Consider the following 27,165-nt stretch of genomic DNA (forward strand, 5'->3'; position numbering starts at 1 on the left):
CCGAACGCTGTTGCAGAGGCAACGGAAAAAGCATGCGAAGTTCAGAAGAACGCGAAATCCCGAAGATTGGCTAAAATTTACAGACGCGCGAAATTTGGCACGAACTTCAATGCGAGATGCCTTTAATAGGTTCCACAACGAAACATTGTCTCGAAATTTGGTAGAAAATCCGAAGAAATTCTGGTCGTATATAAAGTACACAATCGGCAAGACGCAGTCAATACCTTCGCTGCGCAGTGCCGATGGTACTGTTACCGACGACTGTGCCGCTAAAGCGGAGTTATTGAACGCAGTTTTGCGAAATTCCTTCACCAGGGAAGATGAATGGAATATTCCAGAATTTGAAACACGAACAGCTGCTAGCATGAGTTTCTTAGAAGTAGATACCTTAGGGGTTGCGAAGCAACTCAAATCGCTTGATACGGGCAAGTCTTCAGGTCCAGATTGTATACCGATTAGGTTCCTTTCAGATTACGCTGATACAATAGCTCCCTACTTAGCACTCATATACAACCGCTCGCTCACCGATAGAGCTGTACCTACAGACTGGAAAATTGCGCAGGTCGCACCAGTGTTTAAGAAGGGTAGTAGGAGTAATCCATCGAACTACAGACCTATATCATTGACGTCGGTTTGCAGTAGTGTTTTGGAGCATATACTGTATTCAAACATTATGAATCACCTCGAAGGGAACGATCTATTGATACGTAATCAGCATGGTTTCAGAAAACATCGTTCTTGTGCAACGCAGCTCGCTCTTTATTCGCACGAAGTAATGGCCGTTATCGACAGGGGATCTCAAGTTGATTCCGTATTTCTAGATTTCCGGAAAGCTTTTGACACCGTTCCTCACAAGCAACTTCTAATCAAGCTGCGGGCCTATGGGGTATCGTCTCAGTTGTGCGACTGGATTCGTGATTTCCTGTCAGTAAGGTCGCAGTTCGTAGTAATAGACGGCAAACCATCGAGTAAAACTGAAGTGATATCAGGTGTTTCCCAGGGAAGCGTCCTGGGTCCTCTGCTGTTCCTGATCTATATAAATGGCCTGGGTGACAATCTGTGCAGTTCTCTTAGGTTGTTCGCAGATGATGCTGTAATTTACCGTCTGGTAAGGTCATCCGAAGACCAGTATCAGTTGAAAAGCGATTTAGAAAAGATTGCTGTATGGTGTGGCAGGTGGCAGTTGACGCTAATTAACGAAAAGTGTGAGGTGATCCACACGAGTTCCAAAAGAAATCCGTTGGAATTCGATTACTCGATAAATAGTAAAATTCTCAAGGCTGTCAATTCAACTAAGTACCTCGGTGTTAAAATTACGAACAACTTCAGTTGGAAAGACCACATAGATAATATTGTGGGGAAGGCGAGCCAAAGATTACGTTTCATAGGCAGGACACTTAGAACATGCAACAAGTCCACTAAAGAGACAGCTTACACTACACTCGTTCGTCCTCTGTTAGAATATTGCTGCGCGGTGTGGGATTGACGGAGGACATCGAAAGGGTGCAAAAAAGGGCAGCTCGTTTTGTATTATCACGTAGTATGGGAGAGAGTGTGGCAGATATGATACGCGAATTGAGATAGAAGTCATTAAAGCAAAGACGTTTTTCGTCGCGGCGAGATCTACTTACGAAATTTCAGTCACCAACTTTCTCTTCCGAATGCGAAAATATTTTGTTGAGCCCAACCTACATAGGGAGGAATGACCATCAAAATAAAATAAGAGAAATCAGAGCTCGAACAGAAAGGTTTAGGTGTTCGTTTTTCCCGCGCGCTGTTCCGGAGTGGAATGGTAGAGAGATAGTATGATTGTGGTTCGATGAACCCTCTGCCAAGCACTTAAATGTGAATTGCAGAGTAGTCATGTAGATGTAGATGTAGATGTAGACGTGGCGGTGCTGTGCCGTGATGCGCGTTCATTTTTCTCATCCAAGCTAAGAGCGCAGTTTATTCCTGGTAAGAAATGCAAATTGTTATGGTGTCTATAAATCGCCTACCCACAGCACCTACGAAGGAAATCTGTCTGTTCTAGCGATATGACGTCTTTCAAAAATTATAGGTAGTATTACGGACAAAACTATGCTATCCCGAGATCACGTGACCACGGTGGCAATGAATGTTTACAACAGAAAATCAATATAGCGCTTATGAATGCTCTATTGTTCCTGTGCGCGGGTTTGGAACTCCGCTTAACGTCTTTTCATATTTCATAGGCGGAACGGTTTCAGCACCAAAGGGTGGAGCGTTTAGTTAGTTAGAGGTAGATTTAAAGGAACAAAGCAGACTTGGAGAGGTTTATTTGGAGACAGCAAATTCATTTGCTTTACGTGAAAATTTAAGCATGCTGTTTCGGGTGTGACTTTTTACCTACTGGCTATAAACTGTGTCCTTGGAGTGTTTCGTTTCGGCATGTCTGCATAAAATATCGGTGGTTTTCCTCCCGACGAAGATGGCGGAGATGTTCATCGAAAGCTCGACAGTTTTGTCAGAATTGACGCGGCTTTAAGACTGAGAAGATTATATTCTGACTGTAAACTGTTTTCCAGATTCGTTTTTGAGGAGATTGTCGGCGGAAGTAGCAAGGGTGATCGCATCTCAGAATCTTCCTGGGAATAGTTGGAGAGCTGCAGGGTTTTATTTAACTGAGGACTAGGGGAAGGCTTAACCGTGTCTGGCTGTTCAAAAGGAGGCTGGCGACCCTTATTTAGACTGGTTCAATAGTCTAAGACTGCAGGGGATTAACTGCAGTTCGCAGTAGATGTTTTCGAGGTAATCTGCTTAGCGCTAGGTTTCGTTAGGTGGTTTGTCTCGCGCGCAGCACGTTGTTTTTTAACAGTGTGTCGCTTCTGGCAGTGGCTGCTACTCGAACTTGACGAGACGCCACGGAAGCTCGGAGGACGTACGAAAGAAACATTTCAAGGTGCCTGTTCAGAAAGTGAGGCATGAAGCTCAATAAACTGCCTACCTCGCTGAAATTTTCCCTCATGCTAGCAATAAAAGAAATGTAACTTACATCATTTTTGCTGCCTAATAACTTAGTAACAAACTTCGTTAATAATACCAAAGTCGCCCTCTCATTCACAATGATTTTTGATTCAGTTTTGCAATAAAAAAAAATTGGTTCAAATGGCTCTGAGCAATATGGGACTTAACTTCTGCGGTCATCAGTCCCCTAGAACTTAGAACTAGTTAAACCTATCTAACCTAAGGACATCACACACATCCATGCCCGAGGCAGGATTCGAACCTGCGACCGTAGCGGTCGCGCGGTTCCAGATTGTACCGCCTAGAACCGCTCGGCCACCAGGCCGGCAGTTTTGCAATCAAACATAAACTTTCGAATATCAGGTCTTAACACTTACAAAAATGCCTTCTTTCAATTACGTTTCTGATCTCTCAGAGATACTGTAGACATCTCTATCTTTCGATAACATTTTCATAAACTCTCTCTAAAGAAACTTTAAGTAAGACAGCGTATACTGCACAATATGTGTAAAACGAAGCAATGACCTATAAATAAACAGATACGTGTTTGGATAAGATTCCAAAGTGAGGCAAAGACTGGTAACGTGCTTGAAGTATTAAGAAATATTAAAGTTCACTCTTTAGCAAAGGCAAGAACGTAGTATTCCAAGACTACTAAATGGAACAAATCCATTGTCCCGTTGTGCTGGGTGTTCGGTTTTCATTTGCCTTCCGTTACACAATGAATCTACAAAGAAGATTCGTACGATACATCCTATAATATTGCACAACCGTCTGGGTCTCACACATAATAGGACTAACAGGGAATACTGTACTTAGACAAAACAAGGGTACTGCGAATGGTCAATTTTTGTTTGAACCGCAGAAGAGTGCCCTGGAATGACGAAAAACCAGAATTGGCATACGTTTAAAGTCAGACGTCAATAGTCCTGCAAATGCTTCAAGAAACAGCATTGAGCGATGACTCTAGGAATAACTTACAGCTCGCTATGTATCGTTTCCGTATGGACTGCGAAGATAATGTTAGACTACGCGTAATTACAGCGCGTACAAAAGCAGTTAAGCCATCTTTCGTCCCGCACTTCATACTACTATGTAACGGAAGAACACCTGATAGAGTCTGCGCTTATCCGGGCAATTTGCGTCGTATATGTCATATAAGGATATTATATATTGTGTTATGAGACCAAGACGCTGCTGTGTTTGAATATATTACAATAGGCCTATTTCGGCATGATTTCCATCTCCAAATTATATCAGGAGATCTTGCATCCATATGGCACTGAATATCTGAACTGCTGTCACAGTACTGTATAAGTTGGTGGAGCTATTGTAGGTGTTAAACTTTTAAGGGAGCAGTTATTCTTCAAGGTGTGTAATTATGTTGCATGGTAATCAAAAGATATCTCTGATTCAACTGTCAGTTATGCTGTCAACCAACAACGTTATGAAATAAACTTCCTGAACTCGATACCTTCACAAATAACTGCTACGGAAACGTTTAACGGAGAAAACTTACACAGTGCTGTCACAGCAACTCAGACATCGATGTCAAATGGATATCAAGGCCACCTGATATAATCTGAAGATGGCAACACGCCGAAATAGGCCTTTTGTAATAAATAATATAATTGAACACAGCAGCGGCTCGACCGAGCGAGGTGGCGCAGTGGTTAGCACACTGGACTCGCATTCGGGAGGACGACGGTTCAATCCCGTCTCCGGCCATCCTGATTTAGGTTTTCCGTGATTTCCCTAAATCGTTTCAGGCAAATGCCGGGATGGTTCCTTTGAAAGGGCACGGCCGATTTCCTTCCCAATCCTACCCTAATTCGAGCTTGCGCTCCGTCTCTAATGACCTCGTTGTCGACGGGACGTTAAACACTAACCACCACCACCAGCAGCGGCTCGATCTCATAGCATACTATTAACTTCGAACAATGGGAAGTTATCCCTACCATGCATTTTACAATGCTTTGCAGAGTATAGATGTACGAGGGCCGTTCAGAAAGTAACCTCCAGTTGATTTAAAAAAATACACCAAGTTAAATAAAAATATTTTAATATATACATCTTACAACTACATCTTTGCACTATTTTTCTACATAGTCTCCATAGCGATTGAGGCACTTATCGTATCTCTTCACAAGCTTTGAAATTCCTTCTGCATAAAAATCACCCGCTTGTGCCTGGAGCCAGCCTGTGACCGCATCTTTGAGCTCTTCGTCGTCATCAAACCGCTGTGACCCGAGCCATTTCTTCAAATGCATGAAGAGGTGATAATCACTTGGCGCCAGGTCTGGGCTGTAAGGTGGATGGTTGATAACGTCCCACTTGAAGGACTCAAGAAGGGCCGTTGTTCTGCGAGCAGAGTGAGGACGGGCGTTATCGTGCAAAAAAACGATACCGGAAGTCAGCATACCACGGCGTTTGTTCTGTATAGCCCGTCGTAACTTTTTTATTGTTTCACAGTACACGTCTTGATTAATGGTCGTACCACGTTCCATGAATTCAACCAACAACACCCCTTTGGCATCCCAAAACACCGCTGCCATCAGTTTTCTGGCAGAAAAATCTTGCGAGGCTTTTCTTGGTTTGGTAGGCGAATTTGAATGTGCCCACATCTTTGATTGTTCTTTTGTCTCAGGGTTCACGTACTTAATCCAGGTTTCGTCACCGGTCACGATTTTGTTTAACAATGGTTCTCTTTCGTCCTCATAACGTGACAGAAAGTCTAATGCAGAAGCCATTCTTTGAGTTTCGTGGTGGTCGGTAAGAATTTTGGGCACCCATCGTGCACAGAACTTACGGTAACCCAATCTGGCTGTCACTATCTCGTACAAGAGAGTCTTAGAAATCTGTGGAAAACCAGTAGACAACTCCGACATTGAGAAATGTCGATTTTCACGAACATTTGCATCAACTGTCTGAACGAGTTCGTCAGTCACCAATGATGGTCTACCACTCCTCTCTTCATCATGAACGTTTTCTCGTCCACTTTTAAATAAACGTACCCATTCACGGACAACTCCTTCACTCATAACTCTTGGTCCATACACGGCACAAAGCTCACGATGAATAGCTGCTGCAGAATATCCTTTGGCTGTAAAAAACCTTATGACAGCACGCACTTCACATTTGGCGGGGTTTTCTATTGCAGCACACATTTCAAACTGCCACAAAAACTAAACTAGCGCAGGTACAACGTTCACTCGACCACGGCTTGATGCCGACTGACATGTTGAGTGCGTAAACGCACAGATGGCGTCGCTACTCCCCCCACAACCCGCACTGTGACCAATCGGAGGTTACTTTCTGAACCGCCCTCGTAGATATACATCAGAAATTTCTGTGAAGTTAAATAGCTGTATCTAAAACAAGCGCGTCAATAAGAGCACTGCATATTGAAACGGAAATACTATATGATCATTATAAATGCTAGAAAATGCGTTTTTAAAAATATTGGTTGTTAATTATAAGTAAATGGAGGTTGACACGGTTTTTTTTATCACCTTACTAGCCGAGTACCCAGTGTTGCGCTGGTAGATATTCCAATCCAGTTAATCCACTTCCTCCTTCCCCCAAATTCCTCTCTCTCCGTCCACCTCCTCACCATTCTCTCTGTCCACCTTCTCCTCCCTTCTCTTTCCGTCTATACCACCCTCCTCCTTTCTCAGTCCATTCCCTCCGCCCACTCTCTCTGTACACTTCCTGCTTCCCTATCTGGTTCCATCTCCTCCTTGGCTCCTTTCGTCCATCTCCTCCTTTTTCCTTCTCTCCCCACTTCATCACCCCTCCCCAGTAGGAGGCCGTTGGTTCTTACCCCAATAGAATTCCTTTCCAGATATTAATTAATATGCATACCAAGTTTCTTGAAATCAATCCACTAGTTCAGGAGGAGCTTTTTGCCCTCGACTTCTCCAGAGTACTCACATATGACATGTATTTAACATATTTCACACACATCTGTACGCATACTTCCTCTGTATCTGTAGCGAATTTCACCCTGAAGTTTCGTTTTCACACACTTCAATCTTTTTGGTGTCACAGCTACTGAACAATGTCTCGCACAACGATATAATTTTGCAGGAACTTTCAGTAGTATGTTTGGATACTGTCTGCTTAGTTTTTTGCGAGTAGTGTTAGTAGCGAAAATGTAATAAATTGAAATGCCACGCATGACGCGACATTTTTTCACGCATCTCAGTGTTTACGACGTCATATATCCTGGTCTATGGGTCACACAATGATATAATTTTGTAGTTACATTCAGCATCATATGCGGATACTGTCTGCAAAATGTGTCACTAATGCATTTAATAATATAGACGTAATAAATTTAAATGTCATGCATGATGAGGCAATTTTTCACGTATCTCGTTTTTTATGACATCACATCTTCTTAGCTGTGATGGGTAGGTGGTTCTTGCCTCCAGAGCATAGTTGCTGACAGTATGGGATATGAGTACCAAGTTCCATTGGAATCGCTCCTGTGGTTTAGGAGGAGATTTGTAACATACCAACATACACACATAATACTTATCGATTATGATTCAGCAGATTAATAAAGCACAAAAAAAAGCGTCTAGATATCCATCGTTGCTCGGTGTTGGTAGCAGTAGAATAACAGCAACATTTGCCCCTAACACGTTGTTTAGCAATAGCAACGAAGTATCATTTACATACACCACTTTACTTTTTTAAATTTCGCTTAGTAGCTGTTACATCTACAACAGAAAACTAAACTGACTACATCTTTTCATGGTAATGTAAAAGCCTTGTGCGACATGTTAGGTGGTGCAGGAATTCGTAGCGTTTTTGTTGTGTGTTGGTATTCCGGTTGCTATGGGTTTATTTATTGATTGTAATTTTTATTTATAGTTCACAGTTGCTATTTGGATTTACGTATTGTCGTCTTTGCCAGTTGGAGATAGCGAGCAGAGCTGTGGACGACAGATAATAGAGTGACAAGTGGAGAAACCGGAACATTTCCGAGATATTCTTCGTCTAGAGGGGTAACAGCAGCGGAAGCAGTCAGGAAGACCTGCACCGTATATGAGGATGAAGATATTGGACAGAGCAAGAAAAGAGTTTCCTCGTTTTGACATTAGCAACACTCCACGTTCAGGAAGACCTTCGGGGTTTGATGAAGATCGTTTAAAAGCATTAATCCACAACGATCCGCACAAGTGTAGTCGAGAACTGACAAATCTGATGAATTGTGATAATTCCCCCATCGCGCAACATTTGCATGCAATGGGGAAGGTTGAAAAATTGGGTGTACGTATATCGCATGCTCTGAGCCAAAATCATAAAAATCAGCATGGGCTATATGTGCATCTCTGTTTGCTCTGTATCAATTTGCTCGTGAACGTCAAAGACTTCTGTTCTGTATCGTTACTGGTGACGAGAAATGAAAAAAAGGAAAAGAAACAAATGATTGATCCCAAACAAAGCAGCAACTCCCCGTAGAAAGACCTGCGCGCAATCACAAAATATAATTTTTATGTATCTGGTGGGACGGCGACGGGTGGTGTACTACAAATTGCTTCCCCGAGGTGTAACCATCACTGCTGACATTTATTGTCAGTAACTGAGACGTCTTTTAGACGCGATCCAAGAAAAATGACCAGGAAGACTGCGTGAAGTGATGATACTCCAGGGTAAGGCCCACTCACATTTTGCTAGACCGACAAAAAACGCTATACAGGAGTCGGCTGTCATTCTGTGCTTACATTTTCAACTGATCTTGCGCCCTTTGATTTTCACATTTTCCGCTCTGTATCGAAAAAATTTCGGGGAACTAGCTTTCCTGATGAAAATACGCTCCTCCATGGCTGGACGAGTTCTTCGCCTCAGAACCACGTGATTTCTGCTGTCACGGAATCGAAAATTTACCCCAGCGTTGGCAGACTGTTGTAAATAATGAACGAGAATGTATTATTGATGATGAAAGTCTGTGTTACGTGTATCTTTGCGTTTATTAAACTTACGGAAAAACGCTGCGAACTTATGCATGAATCTAATATAAATTTAATATTATAAATACCTTGAAAAAAGTGACATTTTATTGATGGAGACTACACAACTGAGTGATTATCTTCCTTCAGCGCATTACGTTATGAATTACAAAAGCATTTCACAATGAAGTAACCGCTTCGGTCAGCCAGTGGTCATCATCAGACTAAAAGCACCTGCTGCGCACAGGGAAATAATGTGCCCTTTGCTTTATTAACATACATAAATATTACGTCAAAGTGCTTTTAGCCTGATGATTACCGCTGGCTGGTCGAAAATGGTTTCTGCATTGTGAAATGCTTTTGTAATTGCTGTCGTTATATAATAACGATGGTAGATGTCAATCTTTATTTGTTAATAAGTGTTCCAAAAAATTTGAGTTCCGTTTCTCGTAAACTATCTAACAATTTTCTGTAGAAATTTTCTCAAATGCTACGCACATAACAGTTTCACTAAAAATAGTAGTTCAGCCTAAAGTACTGCAGCGCCACCAACTCACAGGTTCTACGTGTTGTCGGTCTCATTGCTATATTTTCTTCAAAATTATTAATAGGACACGGACGAAACGTAAGATGCAGTCAGAAATATATCTAGCGCCTAATAAATAATCACGTTTAATTTTATGGTTTTAGAAACATTTCATAAAATTTATAATCTTCAACTTCAATTTTTCCTCCTCTACAGAAGCAAAAATTACAAACCTTGTTCACTGGTTGATAACTGGAAGCAACAAGAAGATACTTTGAAAAATACATTCAGTCTCAATGAGCAGGTTTTGGAGAAAAAGATACCTTACAGAAGCAAAACTGAAGGTTGCAGAAATAAACTGTTAAAACTGAACACACAAAATTTACTTTACGTTTAAGCGAACATTCTATATCCTAGTCCTTTGCTAGTGACTGTTTCTTGTCCCTTCTGCTCCTTTTTCTTCTTATTCCGCTCTCATTTCTTTCGGAGAACGTCCGTACATATATGTTCAGAAAATTTTTTTCGCATGATATGAAGATATTTGTAGAGATGGAGTGCACCAAAAAAGACCTTACTTCCACATCCATTCCTCCAGTAACTGATTTGGACGATACATAACAATAGTTGAAAGAAGAAATTTCATCTAAAACACCAATGTATCGAGAACGTTAGGAAAATAGTTTGATTTTAGGACTCCTTTCTCAGTACAACTTTCCTGAGTGATTCATCTATCCTCTGAACTGTACATAGTTCAGTATGCGGAAATAAGAGATGTGACATTTAATCTCTAAACTCAGCGTCATTCACTTTGTGAATCCGAAGAAGAATGTAGATAGTCTCTTCGTACCACCCTTACTTACACGCAAAGGCGTTCGCAAGTGGTGCGGGGGGGTGGGGGCGGCAAGGGGAAACATTTGCACCCTATGATAGAATTCTCACACATTTAGAGCTATAATTATCAGTGACTCTACTGAACTGCAGGATTAATACTGCTGAGACCCGTGCGAAATACTGTTACTTTATCAATTTTTGTATTTTACCTCCTCGTACAGCCCTTATCGACGTGCAGACCTATGACACGCGAATTCCGACCCCAATTCCCAAATCAACATAAACATTGCAGCAGTAGGCCTAAACGTACCCGTCGTCAATCCCCCAGTTCCCGTAATGACGCTCTCTCCCTTTTCCACTCTTTGCTGTACAGCGGAATCAGAACAATAGTTTACAGTTTTCTGTGGACTAGGAAGACCCACAATGGCTTGCTGAGTATACATTCAGTTTCACTCGACGGAGCTACTGTAGTGCTCTCTTAAGAACACAGCCATGCCATACTGTAGATGTGTGTTCACCTATACATAATCATGGGAGCCAACTATATCAGTCAAAGAAAGAAAGAAGCTATTACCATAATACAGAAGAGAGGAACAAAGCGTAAAATTTCAAGATCGAAAAGATGTCCTCTCCAGGGATTGAAATTTTCTCAAACTCTGTGGGAAGCAACACAGCGGCAAACACAATCATAGAGGTACAAATTCTGCTGTCCATTTGACTTGGCAACTATGTGGCAAACTGAAGAGACGAGGACGCTTTGGTTCAGTCTTAGGCTGTTAACTCTAGATTAAAAACCTGTGTGAAACTTACTATGGCAGTAGGGTATAAAATACGAGATTTTGTATTCAGCTTGGTATGTAAAACACCTTCGGAGATCTAATAATGGTAATTAACTAACGCATAAGCTATAAATTATGACTTCCTTTTGTAGACTAGCAAATTTTACGATGGTTTAGCAGCAATGTACCATTTCCTCCCCCCTCCCCCCTTATGTTCTAGAATTAAACTCGGTCCACCCAGCGAATTTGAGGATAGTTTTGGGAGATTATCCATCAGCCAACCCAAAAAAAAAGGTAGATTTCAATAACTTCTTATTAAACTTTAGTTATGCTAGTCAACATTAAAAATAGGGAGCATGGAAGTAACGCAATAAGTCCAGTAACATTATCAGATGTGAAGTTACGTAAGAAAGTAACGTTTTATAGAAGTTTTAAAGGTTACTTCCCTTTTGTCCACTTCATGGAACATTAAAGTGGCATTTTTTGTTGATATTGGATAAGATTTACTCAGTCGTTCTTTCTAATTTTTTTTATTTTACGTTTTTAATTTTAATGTCAGCCTAACATTATTGAAACAGAAACCCTTTTGTCAGTTTTCTACTAGATAAAAAACAAAAAGTGGACTGTGTTTGTTGCGAAGTTTCGAAAATATTTCAATTTCATGTATTCGTGAAAACACAGTTTAAATTATGAAACAGTGATACAAAGAAACATGTAATACAAAGAAATATGGGTCTCGTAGAGACGTGTAAGTACAGTATCCAAATTAAGAAACATAATCAAGTGGTTCAAATGGCTCTAAGCACTATGGGACTTAACATCTGAGATCATCAGTTCCCTAGACTTATAACTACGTAAACCTAACTAGCCTAAGGACATCACACACAGCCATGCCCGAGGCAGGATTCTAACTTGCGACCGTAGCAGCAGCGCGGTTTCCGGACTGAAGCGCCTAGAACCGCTCGGCCACACCGACCGGCAAGAAACATGATCTTGGAGGCTTCTGTACGGTGGGCGCAGCTGTTTCTTGTGTCTATAACGTGATTAATTAAACGTCCCTATAGCAACATCTCTTCATAGCTCTATAGACGACTATCCTTTTCGCCTACAGCCGTTTGGGTTTCGCAGCTGAAAGTTATCAAAAGCGCTGCCATCTGATAGGGATTTCCTTAAGTTGACCCGACTGTAGGACTATATTAGTAGTAAAGCTTGATGCATCATGCGACTTTTTTTACGTATCTCAGTGCCTATGAAGTCATATCACCTAAACTATGTCTCGTACAATGACGTATTTATGTAGGTACATTCATCGGAACTGGCGGCCGAAGACTTCTGGCATAAGTCATTCTATCAACGGCGTTGTCAAAGTGGGCGGAGGAGCGGACACAGGTTCAGTGAACTCTCTTGCCTTTTGAGTGGGAAACTGCCCCAAAAGGTGAAAGAATCAGCAAAGATAAACGGCATGAGGATACAGAAGGCAATTGCAAACACTGCATTAAAGACACATAGCGTGTATCTACAGGACGTGTGGCCTGTAACTGAAAAAGTGGCATGATGATCTCTCCATTGGCAAAAGATTCCGGAGTAGTCCCCCATTCGGATCTCCGGGAGGGGACTGCCAAGGGGGAGGTGACTATGAGAAAAAGATTGAATAATCAAAGAAAGTATAGCGTACTATGAGTCGGGGGGGCGGTGGAATGTCAGAAAAATGAATGTGGTAGAGAAGCTAGAAACGCTGAAAAGGTAAATTCAGAGGCTCAATCTAGGTATACTAGGGGTCAGTGAAGTGAAACTGAAAGAAAACAAGGATTTCTGTTCGGATGAGTACAGGGTAATATCAACAGCAACGAAAGTGGTGTAACGTGCGTAGAATTCGTTATGAATAGAAGGTAGGGCAGGGAGTATGTTACTGTGAACAATTCAGTGCTATGGTTGTTCTTATCAGAATCGACAGCAAACCAACACCGGCAACGACAGTGCAGGTATATAAGCTGACGTCGAAAGCTGAAGAGATACAGAAAGTACATGAGGGCATTGAAAGGGTAATAAAGTATGTAAATGGAAATGAAAATCTAATAGTCATGGGGGACTGGAATTCAATTATGGGGGAAGAATCAGAAGAAAATGTTACAGGAGAATATGGGCTTGGGACAAGGAATGATAGAGGAGAAAGACTAATTGAGTTCTCTAATAAATTTCAGTTAGTAGTGGCGAATACTCTGTTCAAGAATCAGAAGAGGAGGAGGTATACTCGGAAAAGGCCGAATGATACAGTAAAATTTCAGTCAGACAGATTTTCCGAAACCACAGTCTGGGTTGTAAGCGTACCCAGGAGCAGATATACACTCAGATCACAATGTACTAGTGATGAAGAGTAGGATGAAGATTGAGAGATTAGTCAGGAAGAACCAATATGCAAAGAAGTGTGGTACGGAAGTGCTAAGGAATGACAAGGTACACTTGAAGTTCTCTAAGGCTGTAGATATAGCAATAAAGATTAGTCCAGCAGGCAATACAGTTGAGGGGGAATGGACATCTCTAAAAAGGGCAATCACAGAAGTTGGAAAGAAAAACATCGGTACAAAGAAGGAAACTGCGAAGAAACCATGGATAACAGAAGAAATATTTCAGTTGATCGATGAAAGGCGGAAGTACAAAAACGTCGCGGAAAACTCAGGAACACAGAAATACAAGTCGCTGAGGACTGAAATAAACAGGAATTGCAGGTAAAGTATGACGAAATGGCTGCATGAAAAATTTGAAAAAATCGAAAAAGAAATGATTGTGAGAAGGACTGACTCAGAATACAGAAAAGTCAAATCAGCCTTGTGTGAAGTTAAAAGCAAGGGTGGTAACAGTGCGACGGGAATTCCATTGTTAAATGCAGAGGAGAGAACAAATAGGTGGAAACAGTATACTGAAGGCCTCTATGAGGGAGAAGATTTGTCTGATGTGATAGATGAAGAAACAGGTGTCGATTTAGAGGAGATGGGGGTCCAGCATTAGAATCAAAATTTAAGAGAGCTTTGGGGCACTTAAGATCAAATAAGGCAGAAGGAATAAATAACATTCCAGCATATTTTCTAAAATCATTGGGGCGAAGTGGCAACTAAACGATTATTCACGTTGGTGGGTAGAACGAATGAGTCTGGCAATATGCCGTCAGACTTTCGAAAAAATGTTATCCACACAATTCCGAAGACTGCAAGAGCTGACAAGTGCAAGAATTATCGCACAGTCAGCTTAACTCCTCCTGCATCCAAGTTGCTGACAAGGATAATACACAGAAGAATGGAAAAGAAAATTGCCGATGTGTTACTTGACGATCAGTTTGGCCTTAGGAAAGGTAATGGCTCCAGAGAGGCAATTCTGGCGTTGCGGTTGATTCTGGAAGCAAGTTCGTAGGACTTGTCGACCTACAAAAAGCGTTTCGACAGTGTAAATTAGTGGAAGATGTTCGAAATTCTGAGAAAAATAGAAATAAGCTATAGGCTAATATACAATATGTACAAGAACCAAGAGGGAATAGTAAGAGTGTGCGACCAAGAACGAAATGATCGGATTAAAAAGGGTGTAAGACAGCGATGTATTCTTTCGCCCCTACTATTCAATCTGTACATTGAAATAGCAATGATGGAAATAAAAAAAAGGTTCAGGAGTGGAATTAAAATTAAAGGAGAAAGTATCATTAACACGATTTGCTGATGACATTGCTATCCTAAGTGAAAGTGAAGAAGAATTATATGATCTGCTGAATGGAATGGACAATCTAATGAGTACAGAATATGGATTGAGCGTAAATCGAAGAAAGACGAAAGTAATGCGAAGTAGCAGACATGAGAACAGCAAGAAACATAACATAAGGATTGATGGTCATGAAGTAGATGAAGTTAAGGAATTCTGCTACCTAGGCAGCAAAATAACCAATGACGGGCGGAGCAAGGAGGACGTCAAAGCAGACGAGCACTGACAAAAAGGGCATTCCTGACCAAGAGAAGTCTACTGGTATGTGACATAGGCCTTAATATGAGCAAGAAATTTCTGAGAATACACGTTTGGGGCTCAGTATGGTAATGAAACATGGACTGTGGGACAACCGGAACAGAAGAGAATCGAAGCATTTGAGATGTGGTACTACAGACGAATGTTGAAAATTAGGTGGACTGATAAGGTAAGGAATGAAAAGGATCTGCGCAGAATCAGAGAGGAAAGGAATATGTGGAAAACATTGACAAGGAGAAGGGACAGGATGATAGAACATCTGTTAAGACATCAGGGAATGACTTGCATGGTGTACCTCGTGGAGGGTGCTGTAGGGGGCAAAAACTGTATAGGAAGACAGAGACTGGAATACATTGAACAGATAATTGAGAACGTAGGTTGCAAGTGCTACTCTGAGATGAAGAGGTTGGCACAGGAGAGAAATTCGTGGCGGGCCGCATCAAACCAGTCAGAAGACTGATGACTCAAAAAAATGTGGATACTGTCTGCAAAATTTGTTGCGACTAGAATTAGTAGAAAAGAAGTAACATATTTAAACGTCATGCACAATATCGCAGTTTTTCAGGCATCTCGGTGTTTATGACGTTACATCTCTTGAACCGTACGTCGTACCATAATTTTCTTTTAAAGCTACATTCGGCGACATATGTGGCTCGCGTAAAATTTATTGCGAATACAGTTAGAGCCATAGATGTAATACGCGGCAGTATTACACGCATCTCATATTTATGACGCTATATCTCCTGAATTATGATTGTATACCAAGTTTGGTGAAACCGGTGCAGTAATTTAGGAGGAGGTGTGGAACATACACATAGACACACACACACACACACACACACACACACACACACACACACACACACACTACTGGCCATTAAAATCGCTACACCACGAAGATGACGTGCTACAGACACGAACTTTAACCGACAGGAAGAAGATTCTGTGATATGCAAATGATTAGCTTTTCACAGCATTCAAACAAAGTTGGCGCAGGTGCCAACACCTACAACGTGCTGACATGAAGAAAGTTTCCAACCGAGTTCTCATACGCATACAGCAGTTGACCGGCGTTGCCTGGTGAAACGTTGTTGTGATGCCTCGTGTAAGGAGGAGTATCATCACGTTTCCGACTTTGATAAAGGTCGGATTGTAGCCTGTCGCGATTGCGGTTTATCGTATCGCGACATTGTTGCTCGCGTTGAGCGAGTTCCAATGACTGTTAGCAGAATATGGAATCGGTGGGTTCAGGAGGGTAATACGGAACGCCGTGCTGGATCCCAACGGCCTCGTATCACTAGCAGTCGAGATGACAGGCATCTTATCCGCATGGCTGTAATGGATCGTGCAGCCACTTCTCGATCCCTGAGACAACAGATGGGGACGTTTGCAAGACAACAACCATCTGCACAAAAAGTTTGACGACGTTTGCAGCAGCATGGACTATCAGCTCGGAGACCATGGCTGCGGTTACCCTTGACGCTGCATCACGGACAGGAGCGCCTGCGATGGTGTACTCAACGACGAAACTGGGTGCACGAATGGCAAAACGTCATTTTTTAGATGAATCCATGTTCTGTTTGCAGCATCATGATGGTCGCATCCGTGTTTGGCGACATCGCGGTGAACGCACATTGGAAGCGTGTATTCGTCATCGCCATACTGGCGTATCACCCGGCGTGATGGTATGGGTGCCATTGGATACACGTCTCGGTCACGTCTTGTTCCCATTGACGGCACTTTGAACAGTGGACGTTACATTTCAGATGTGTTACGACCCGTGACTCTATCCTTCATTCGATCCCTGCGAAACCCTATAACTGAGCAGGATAATGCACGGCCGCATGTCCGCAAGTTCTGTACGGGCCTTTCTGGATACAGAAAATGTTCGACTGCTGCCCTGGCCAGCACATTCTGCATATGTCTCACCAAATGAAAACGTCTGATCAATGGTGGCCGAGCAACTGGCTCGTCACAATACGCCAGTAACTACTCTTAATGAACTGTGGCATCGTGTTGAAGGTGCATGGGCAGCTCTACCTGTACACGTCATCCAAGCTCTGTTTGACTCACTGCCCAGGAGTATCAAGGCCGCTATTACTGCCAGAGGTGGTTGTTCTGGGTACTAATTTCTCAGGATCTATGCACCCAAATTGCGTGAAAATGTAATCACATGTCAGTTCTAGTATATTTGTCCGATGAATACCCGTTTATCATCTGCATTTCTTCTTGGTGTAGCAATTTTAATGGCCAGTAGTGTATGTGTAGATAATAATTTTTTGTGAATGTTTGCTGCCTGTATTTGATATCTCTTTGGTTCGCTGCACAATGATCATGTGATATAATTTCACATTTTTAAGAAGAAAAGTACCATCCATATTCAATTAATAATATTAAAAGGTAGCATACATTACTGAAATATGCATACCGTTTCGATATGCAAGTAATCTTCCTTAAGAGTCGTAAGTGGACAATTATTAGTCGTTTGAGATACTAGTTTTGTATACTTCCTGTCCAAATTAGTGCTTAGTGCACGACACACTTTTTATAAAAAAAACTCACTGAATCAGTTATATCAAAATGGCTATTTTATAGTTTTGCCCCCTCTTGGACAAATTTCTGTGGACGTCATGCGTTCACGTCAAAATTCAGTACGACGAAACTCAAAAATTTATGGTTCAAATGGCTCTGAGCACTATAGGACTTAACATCTGAGATCATCAGTCCCCTAGAACTTAGAACTACTTAAATCTAACTAACCGAAGGACAACACATACATCCAAGCCCGAAGCAGGATTCGAACCTGCGACCGTAGCGGTCGCGCGGATCCAGACTGAAGCGCCTAGAACTGCTCGGCCACACCGGCCAGCCTCAAAAAATTATGAAAGCTATTTCCTCCAAAGACCGTTTCCTGACATATATGTAATCTGCTTTATCGAAATATGCAATATACTATAGCGCTACGTAAGGTTTTCCGTCGTCTGCGGTGCAGCAGGCTACTCACATCAGCGATGGCGAGCGCGCAGCAGGTGAGGGGGACATTCCTCCTGTAGCTGTTGGCGGAGGCGCTCTCGTTCTTCCACCGCGTGTGCAGGTAGTCGCTGTCGGCCCGGATACCGCAGCAGTGGAACTGGAAGGCAGGCAAGCACGGTTTGTTAACGTTGCAAGCGGAAGGCGGGCGTCGTACGTATTCAGTACGCTGGCAAATACATAGAAGAATTTAACAACGTTACTTTCCTGGATTGCAGGTCGATATGGAATTAAACTGTGAGAAGCATACCGCTGTACCGCTGAACCCACTAAACAAGTCTCTACTTGCAATGCGAATGTTGTCAGGCTTACGTGACATAAAAATAAAAAGGTTGCAATTACACTTACTTTCATTCCATAATGTCATACAGGATTATTTTTTGGGGTAACTCAACAATCCAAGCTATAGTTTTCCGTGTTCAAAAAGTGTAATAAGAATCATTTGTGGTCGGAACTAAAGTACATCCTGCGGAAGCCTGTTTAAGGAACTAGGGACCCTATCTGGTGCTTCCTAATATATTTATTGCTCGATGAAATCTGTCATTAAAATCTGTTTTCCAATTCATTCAGATTAACGCATGGAGCCAATACTAGAAATAAGAATAATCTTCGGAAACAGTTAAAGTCACCAATTTGGATCTACAAACATGTCCATTACCCAGAAAAACACATTTCCAATAAATTGCCAGCTATAAAAATGTTTAAATACTAATAAAATTCACATTAAGAGGAGCGTAAAGGATTTAGCGACGATCAATTTCCTCTGTTTTACTGATGAATTTCTTAGTAGATATGTTACTAATAACATAAAATAATGCAATTATCAGTACGATCTAACTTCTGTACAATGTCAGTGCAGTAATGCGAGCATTTAAATCAGTGTTGTAAAACGATTTTTCTGCTGAAGATAATTTTCATTTATTGTTCCGTCTCAGTTGTACATGTTTAATTAAATTACACGTTTCGATTGGTCTGGATCATCTTCCCGTCGAAGCAGTAGTGTCAGCAACCCGTCTTGTATACTTTATGACAAGTTATTTATTACCTTTTATATGAAAATAAGTTTAAGATTTTTTAGTTTGTTACAAATACCTAAGGACTTTCACTTGCGATCTGAGGGAGGTACATTAGTGTAGTTATTTTTCGTTGTAAATATTTATTGTGTATTTTTGTTTTTCTGACAAGTTCTGTATCCTGGAGGATCTTTTCACTAAGTATCTAGTGGAAGGAAACGTATATTTAATAACGTTAAATAAATTATTCGTTGGTAGTTGGCAGAAAATTTTAATAATATTAACATTGTGTAATAATAACATTATGAGAATTAGGCTACGTGAACATGGGACAACCTACAGATTAAGGGAGAAAGACTGAACCTCTGCTTGTCATATTTTAGCAGAAAACCATTCACATGATGTAGAATGTGAAGTTTTACATTCTGTTCAGAAAATCAGACAGATGACCCATTTAGAAATACTGGAAATCAACAAACGTGTGACACAAAATACCAGACTACTATTAAATGATCAGATTTAATGTTCCTTTTGCCCTTTTTTAAACTAAGGGTTGGTTGCAAATTCTAGATTGAAAATGTAAATTCATCCTACTTCCACATAAAAACTTTCTTTACCACTTTTTTGGTTAATGTAATTATTCTTATGGGACAAAAATCGAATGCTTTCCTTTATAAACACACTATCGTCTTTGTTTTTACAAATTATGTCTGTGTAAGTCGCACATCATCTGTATCTGTGTTTCTGACATTTAATTGTGAGCTGAAAATGGCCTGAAGAGCGGAAAGCCGGTTCGTGACCAAATAAATATAATTTTGCAGGACATTAGGAAGTAGTTTCCTTTTTAACAGTACGTCCAATATAATCTAAATCTAATCTGGATGTTTTTACCTCCACTGTAAGAACGAACGTTCAGGTATATATATCCGTCCGCCAAACAATTTATTGTGGACAACTGCCACATAAAGCAAAGTAGGGACGCTAAATGAAACGCCTTTGGCTGTCAAAAGGGCAGTGCGTGAAGTCTTAACCGATTTCCATAAGAGACTCTTATCGGGAGACCTTTTACAAAATTAAAAGACATTGTGGTCATATGTAAAGTTTGTCAGTGGTACTAATGTTTGTGTCCAGATGCTCATGTATGACGCAGGAACGAAAATGAGGAAAGCAAAGCATAGGCAGAAAAGCTGAACTCCATTTCCAAATGTTCCTTGATAAAGTAAAGTCCAGGAGTATTGTCCCAATTTAATTCCATTAATTTAGTTTCAACGATGATGAAAAACAGCTGACGTTTCTAAAACTGAAAGGGTCCGACGGATCGATGTAATCCGTACTAGAGTCCGTACATAATACACCGTAACTCCCGCGAAACAAAAATCTGTTCCCAACAGTCGAAAGAAAGTACAGGTCACACGCATCTACAAGAAGTGTATCAGAAGTGATCCACAAAACAATCGCCGAATGTCACTGATATGTATCTGCGTGGTTGCAGAATATTTTAACCACTAGAATCCAAACTACCTAACATGGTCGGAGAGGCATTTCGTCATAACAAGTAAAGGTCATTTTTTTTTCTTTTTGCTCCATAGTTTGACTGCAGTGACTAAAAAGCGACACGCCTTAACTTTTGCTGCTGTTCTCGTTTGTTAAGTACCGCTTATTGGTCTAGCAATTAGGTACATGCATAGTGATTTCGGACAGTTGTACTCTTGTTGTTGTTGTTGTTGTGGTCTTCAGTCCTGAGACTGGTTTGATGCAGCTCTCCATGCTACTCTATCCTGTGCAAGATTCTTCATCTCCCAGTACCTACTGCAACCTACATCCTTCTGAATCTGTTTAGTGTATTCGTCTCTTGGTCTCCTTCTACGATTTTTACCCTCCACGGTGCCCTCCAATGCTGAATTTGTGATTCCTTGATGCCTCAAAACATGTCCTACCAACCGATCCCTTCTTCTAGTCAAGTTGTGACACAAACTTCTCTTCTCCCCAATCCTATTCAATACCTCTTCATTAGTTACGTGATCTATCCACCTTATCTTCAGCATTCTTCTGTAGCACCACATTGCGAAAGCTTCTATTCTCTTCTTGTCCAAACTAGTTATCGTCCATGTTTCACTTCCATACATGGCTACACTCCATACAAATACTTTCAGAAACGACTACCTGACACTTAAATCTATACTCGATGTTAACAAATTTCTCTTCTTGAGAAACACTTTCCTTGCCATTGCCAGTCTACATTTTATATCCTCTCTACTTCGACCATCATCAGTTATTTTACTCCCTAAATAGCAAAACTCCTTTACTACTTTAAGTGTCTCATTTCCTAATCTAATTCCCTCAGCATCACCCGACTTAATTTGACTACATTCCATTATCCTCGTTTTGCTTTTGTTGATGTTCATCTTATATCCTCCTTTCAAGACACTGTCCATTCCGTTCAACTGCTCTTCCAAGTCCTTTGCTGTCTCTGACAGAATTACAAGGTCATCGGCGAACCTCAAAGTTTTTACTTCTTGTCCATGAATTTTAATACCTACTCCGAATTTTTCTTTTGTTTCCTTTACTGCTTGCTCAATATACAGATTGAATAACATCGGGGAGAGGCTACAACCCTGTCTCACTCCTTTCCCAACCACTGCTTCCCTTTCATGCCCCTCGACTCTTATAACTGCCACCTGGTTTCTGTACAAATTGTAAATAGCCTTTCGCTCCCTGTATTTTACCCCTGCCACCTTCAGAATTTGGAAGAGAGTATTCCAGTTAACATTGTCAAAAGCTTTCTCTAAGTCTACAAATGCTAGCAACGTAGGTTTGCCTTTTCTTAATCTTTCTTCTAAGATAAGTCGTAAGGTCAGTATTGCCTCACGTGTTCCAACATTTCTGCGTAATCCAAACTGACCTTCCCCGAGGTCGGCTTCTACCAGTTTTTCCATTCGTCTGTAAAGAATTCGCGTTAGTATTTTGCAGCTGTGACTTATTAAACTGATAGCTCGGGAATTTTCACATCTGTCAACACCTGCTTTCTTTGGGATTGGAATTATTATATTCTTCTTGAAGTCTGAGGGTATTTCGCCTGTCTCATACATCGTGCTCACCAGATGGTAGAGTTTTGTCATGACTGGCTCTCCCGAGGCCATCAGTAGTTCTAATGGAATGTTGTCTACTCCGGGGGCCTTGTTTCGACTCAGGTCTTTCAGTGCTCTGTCATTATCCACACGTATCTTTACATCACGTCAGAAGACAGACATACCGTCAACAGACAGACATGCACCAGTATGAATGTTGTACTCTTAGTGTCTTCTTTTTCGTACTCACAAACGGTGAGATGACGGAAGTGATTCGTTTTCTGTACGCTGCAGCTTCTGAGGTTGCAGAGGTCGTTAGCAAAATTCAGGTGCAGTATGATGACAGTTGTCGTAGTTAACGAAATCTTATCAAGTGAATAAATTACTTTCAATGTGGACTTGTGTACTTGCAAGTGAATAAATCACTTTCAATGTGGACCTGTACTTGCCTGCGACGAAGACCGTGCGGATGGACCATCTACTTTGAAAAAGACAGGAATTGTGAGAGTGCGCAGAAGATGATTCATACTGATCATCGCGTCAGAACTGAGGAAACTAGATATGAGATTCATTATCCACACGTATCTTTACATCACGTCAGAATACAGACATACCGTTAACAGACAGACATGCACCAGTATGAATGTTTGGACCATTCAGGGCGTTTCGTATTATGAGAAGAAGACGTGATGAGACTTGGATCCATCGCTTTGAACAATGGAGTAGGCGGTGCGGATACATCGGTCTGTACTTACCGCAACTCCAAGCTTCTGCAGGGAAGTTTTATATTGACACCGTTTTCGACGTCAAAGGACCACTGCCGATTCATTAGACTCTTATAACCAGTTACTGTGAGCTACTACGGGATCTGAAGCCCAAAAATGGAAGGAAAAGGAGATGGAAGATTCAAAAGGCGTGATTTTTGATTCAGGACTATGCTCTCCCTCGTGAAGGTGAGGAAATAAACCAGTGCACTGAACACCTTAGATTTGAATCGCTGGAGGACTTGTTCCACGTGATTTTCACCTTTTTGGTCCGATGAAGGTACACCTATGTGAATCCACGTTTTCTCGGATGCTAGTATTGCGGAGACGGTACGAGACGGATGTGTACGACGTGACAGAGCTGTTGCCGGGGCGGGATTAACAAGTTTCGGAAGAGACGGACAGAGGACGTAGGGGTGGAGGGCGATTATGTAGAGCAGGGGTCACCAAACTGCCGCCCGCAGGCCGGATACGGCCCGCGAGTCAGTTCACCCATCCCGTCCCCAATACTCGATTTCCTTGATAAAACGAATGGAAAACCAGACTTTGTGACACAGTTTAAAATTAAATATTTCGTTTAGAATATCAGGCGATCTTCACACGTGTGGAGACCTCTTGGCTGCTGTGTGCCTTAAATTTACTTTATTAGAATAGATGCACCGAAATAGCTCCTTATAATAACAAACCTTTATTTAAGATAGTCTGTTTCTCAAGTACCTGCGAATACAGTTTTGGTGAGAACGTGAATAATGGGAATCTCATTTATACTCGTATTAAAGTGGCTATATTGTACGCAGCTTTAGACTAATATCACATCAATGTTACTATTGTCACTGTTTTAATAAGATGGTAAATGGCGTAATACGTTGAAAATAAAACGTTAGTTACGGTGTGACGATAGTCTAACAGATCCACTCTTACGACGCCATCTGAAGGGCTTATTTCAATGGTGGTACAAGTCCATTTTTGTTAATTCTGAAATACAGAGTCCTAAAGTTAAAAGAGCGCTGAAAAATGTGCAGTTGAGACATTAGAAATATTCAAGTATATGGACTTGAATATTTCTGGTATATTCAAGTATATGTCCTTGAATATTTCTGGTATCTCAACTGCACATTTTTCAGCGCTCTTTTAACTTTAGGACTCTGTATCTCAGAATGAACAAAAATGGACTTGTACCACTATTGAAATAAGCCCTTTATACATTTACAAAGATTACCGCCAGGGTAGCCGAGAGCGCTAACGCGCTGCTTCCTGGACTCGGGTAGGCGCGCCGGCCCCGGATCGAATCCGCCCGGCGGATTAACGACGACGGCCGTTGTGCTGGCAAGACTGGATGTGGTTTTTAGGCGGTTTTTCACATCTTGCTAGGTGAATACCAGGCTGGGCTCCACATCCCGACTCAGTTACACGACTCGCAGACAGTTGAAACACATTCACACTCTTTCACGATTTACACTAGACGCAGACAGCTGGGGTACACTATTTCCATCCCGAGGGGTATGGCGTGGTAGCAGGAAGGGCATCCCCTCATCCCTTCTATTAACCATGCCAAATCCGTACCTAACCCTGCCGACCCTGCGCACAATGCGGGATAAAGGCAGTAGCAAAAGAAAGAATGTTTACAAAGATTATGCGATGAACACCGATGTCATTTTATGAACTAAAATTTATTACGCTTGTCTTCGGTTATTGCATATATTACTTCCGAATTAACCATTTTTGTGTTCTAAAAGTTCAATAAAGTCCTTGAGGTAGTACTTGTGTCTAAACTCTGTACACTCTTTTAATATTTCTTGTGGGTATTTTCTCATATGTATACAGATTTACATTTCTTCAAGAATGTTCACTGCAAACTTTTCAGTATCCTATCCAGAATCTGCAGTGTATTTTCGATCGTATCAGCAGCATGGTTTCGATTTTTAAAGTGTAGAAAGTAATATTAAACTAGCATACAGAATTTATTTCATTTACCACTTTATTAAAAGAGTTATAAAACAGTTCGCTAACGACGAGTATGGGCGTGACATTGGAAGTTGGACGTCTATGATTCTGCTGTATGCATACACAAACTCTGAGTCGCAGACATTATTATCGCGAGTAGTAGCGAACGACAAGTTATAGAGGGGGGTCGGAAGTGGTCGGACGAAGGGTACGGCGGAGAGAAGCCGCGCGACATGGGAGGTCGCAACCTTCCGTGGTCGTGCTGGTAGCGCCGGAGGAGACTTTGGTATTAACTGGGGAGTTTTTGGTAATTTGCCTTTTCGCTGCACTTAGTTGTTGGTTGCTTGGGCACTGGAGGGATTTTGTCAGATTTCTGTGTGAATACACTCACAGTAATATTCGTATCTTTGCTATCGCCAGAAATGTGTTTATTGAGTATCGACATTGTGCAATAATTGAAAGTCTGCTTAAAGCTTGTCAGCATTTAAATCAGAAATTTTCTGAGTATAGTAAATTAGAAATTTTTATTGGTTTCTTTCATTTTTCTTTACGTCGTTTAAGGTTAGTTGACCAAACCCCTCCTGATCATTCAATATTTATGCATAAAAGTATGGCATCAATTGCTGAAATTAGTCGATGGATTGCACTCTCCATGGATCGCAGTATTCCTTTATGAAATATATTAGCATGTTACTGATCACGCAGTTGCAGCTCGAAGACGAGGTAAACTGTCTGTTGCGCGCAGGAGGATTGCAGGTCAATTGTTAGGAGACGTTAGAGGATATATTGAACCTTACAGACAGATGGTTGACAACTGTTTCTTTAAAATTCGTCGGAGGAGTAATTAGCTTTTTTTGTTCTTATTTCTTTTTGTTTGTTCGCAATCTGAATTCTATCATTGTCAGAGACGGAACAGCACACTCATATTGCAGAACATGTCTTTTAAGTTAATTACCGACTATGTTTCAACATCAGTCTAGACGTCAGTACAATATACTCACTTTGATATAAGTGAAACCGACATTTACACAAATAGTCACCAAAATTGTACTCGCAAGTCAATGACGATAAATGCCGAAACAGTCTGTCGTAAATAAAGATTTGTTATTATAAGCAGCTATTTTGGTGCATTTGTTCCAAGAACCATCTCGTTATCAGAATTATATTACGCTGCTGGCCCTAAAAAAGGAAAATAAATTTACTTTTTCAATGATTAGGACTCAGTTGGATGATTGTCATATTCCGGACGCACTGTTCGGACGTTGCGTCATACATCAGCAAGCAATCTGTGAGAAAGACTTAGATATCTCTCGTGTACTGAAACAAATTTTTTCTGCTGGGAACTTCACATGGGGACAAGCAATCACCGTCGATTACAGGCTTTGCTTGAAGAAGCTAATTCTGAATTCTGCGACTTGGCTTTTCACGGAAGAGTGAGGTGGCTCAGCTGCGGAAAAGTCCTATTTAGTTTTTACAAGCTCCGAAACGATATAGAAATTTTTATCACCGAAAAAAATAGAGCTGTCCCATAGATATGAGATCGTACCTTGCTGTCAAAATTGTCGTTTTTGGGCACATCACAGCCCACATGAATGAATTGTACCTGAAACATCAAGGAAACGATAGCGTCGTCTGTAATCTCTAAAGACGCACCAATGGAATTCGGAAAAAGATGTCATTCTTTAAACCACAGCTGGAAGAAAACTTTCCTAATTTTCACTGGTCAAAAGAGTTTTGTGCTACAGTTCCCAAAGACGGTAACTTTGATTTTCCGAGAAAAATGATTGGGAACGTCACATTCTTTGGTAACTTTTTTAGTAAATAAATATATTGGCTGTCCTTGTCTTTTGTGCATTGCATGCCACTCATCTTGTAAGATGTCCGAGCAGATGTAATTTCGATGTATTGCTCATGCGCTGCCTGCGATACGCAAGGTATAAGAGAATCGCTGACCAGAGAGCAGTGTTGACTCAGTAGAAACTGTGTAGCTGTAGCAGTAAGTTGTTGCTAGTCTGCGCTAGTCTGTATCTGTTCGCATTCTAAGTCACGTAGTCTCTGTAAATTATCAAAGTTACACTGGCTGTGTGAGTATGACAAATGTTCGGAATGTGGCGTATGCTGTGACGTGTTAGTGACTGAAACATTTTTCATTTCTGTCACTTTAAAACGTTCGTCAGTTTGGCTGTTCTGTTTTTCAAATTTCTTATCGACTTTCGCATCCAGATTGTGTGAAAGTTCTGCTGACATTAATTTAAACTCGTCG

At 41.2% G+C, this 27,165-nt stretch overlaps 1 protein-coding gene across 1 annotated transcript in view; it reads right to left on the minus strand.

Annotated features, from left to right (window-relative positions):
* Positions 1–27,165, minus strand: part of LOC124620077 (CD151 antigen-like) — a 206,088-nt gene that overhangs the window by 47,899 nt on the left and 131,024 nt on the right. The window contains exon 3 of the mRNA XM_047146743.1: positions 18,088–18,213. Within this exon, the coding sequence (XP_047002699.1) occupies positions 18,088–18,213 (126 nt within the window). The remainder of the gene's footprint in view (positions 1–18,087; positions 18,214–27,165) is intronic.

This window comes from Schistocerca americana, chromosome 6 (assembly GCF_021461395.2).
Source record: "Schistocerca americana isolate TAMUIC-IGC-003095 chromosome 6, iqSchAmer2.1, whole genome shotgun sequence".
Classification (NCBI taxonomy): domain Eukaryota; kingdom Metazoa; phylum Arthropoda; class Insecta; order Orthoptera; family Acrididae; genus Schistocerca; species Schistocerca americana.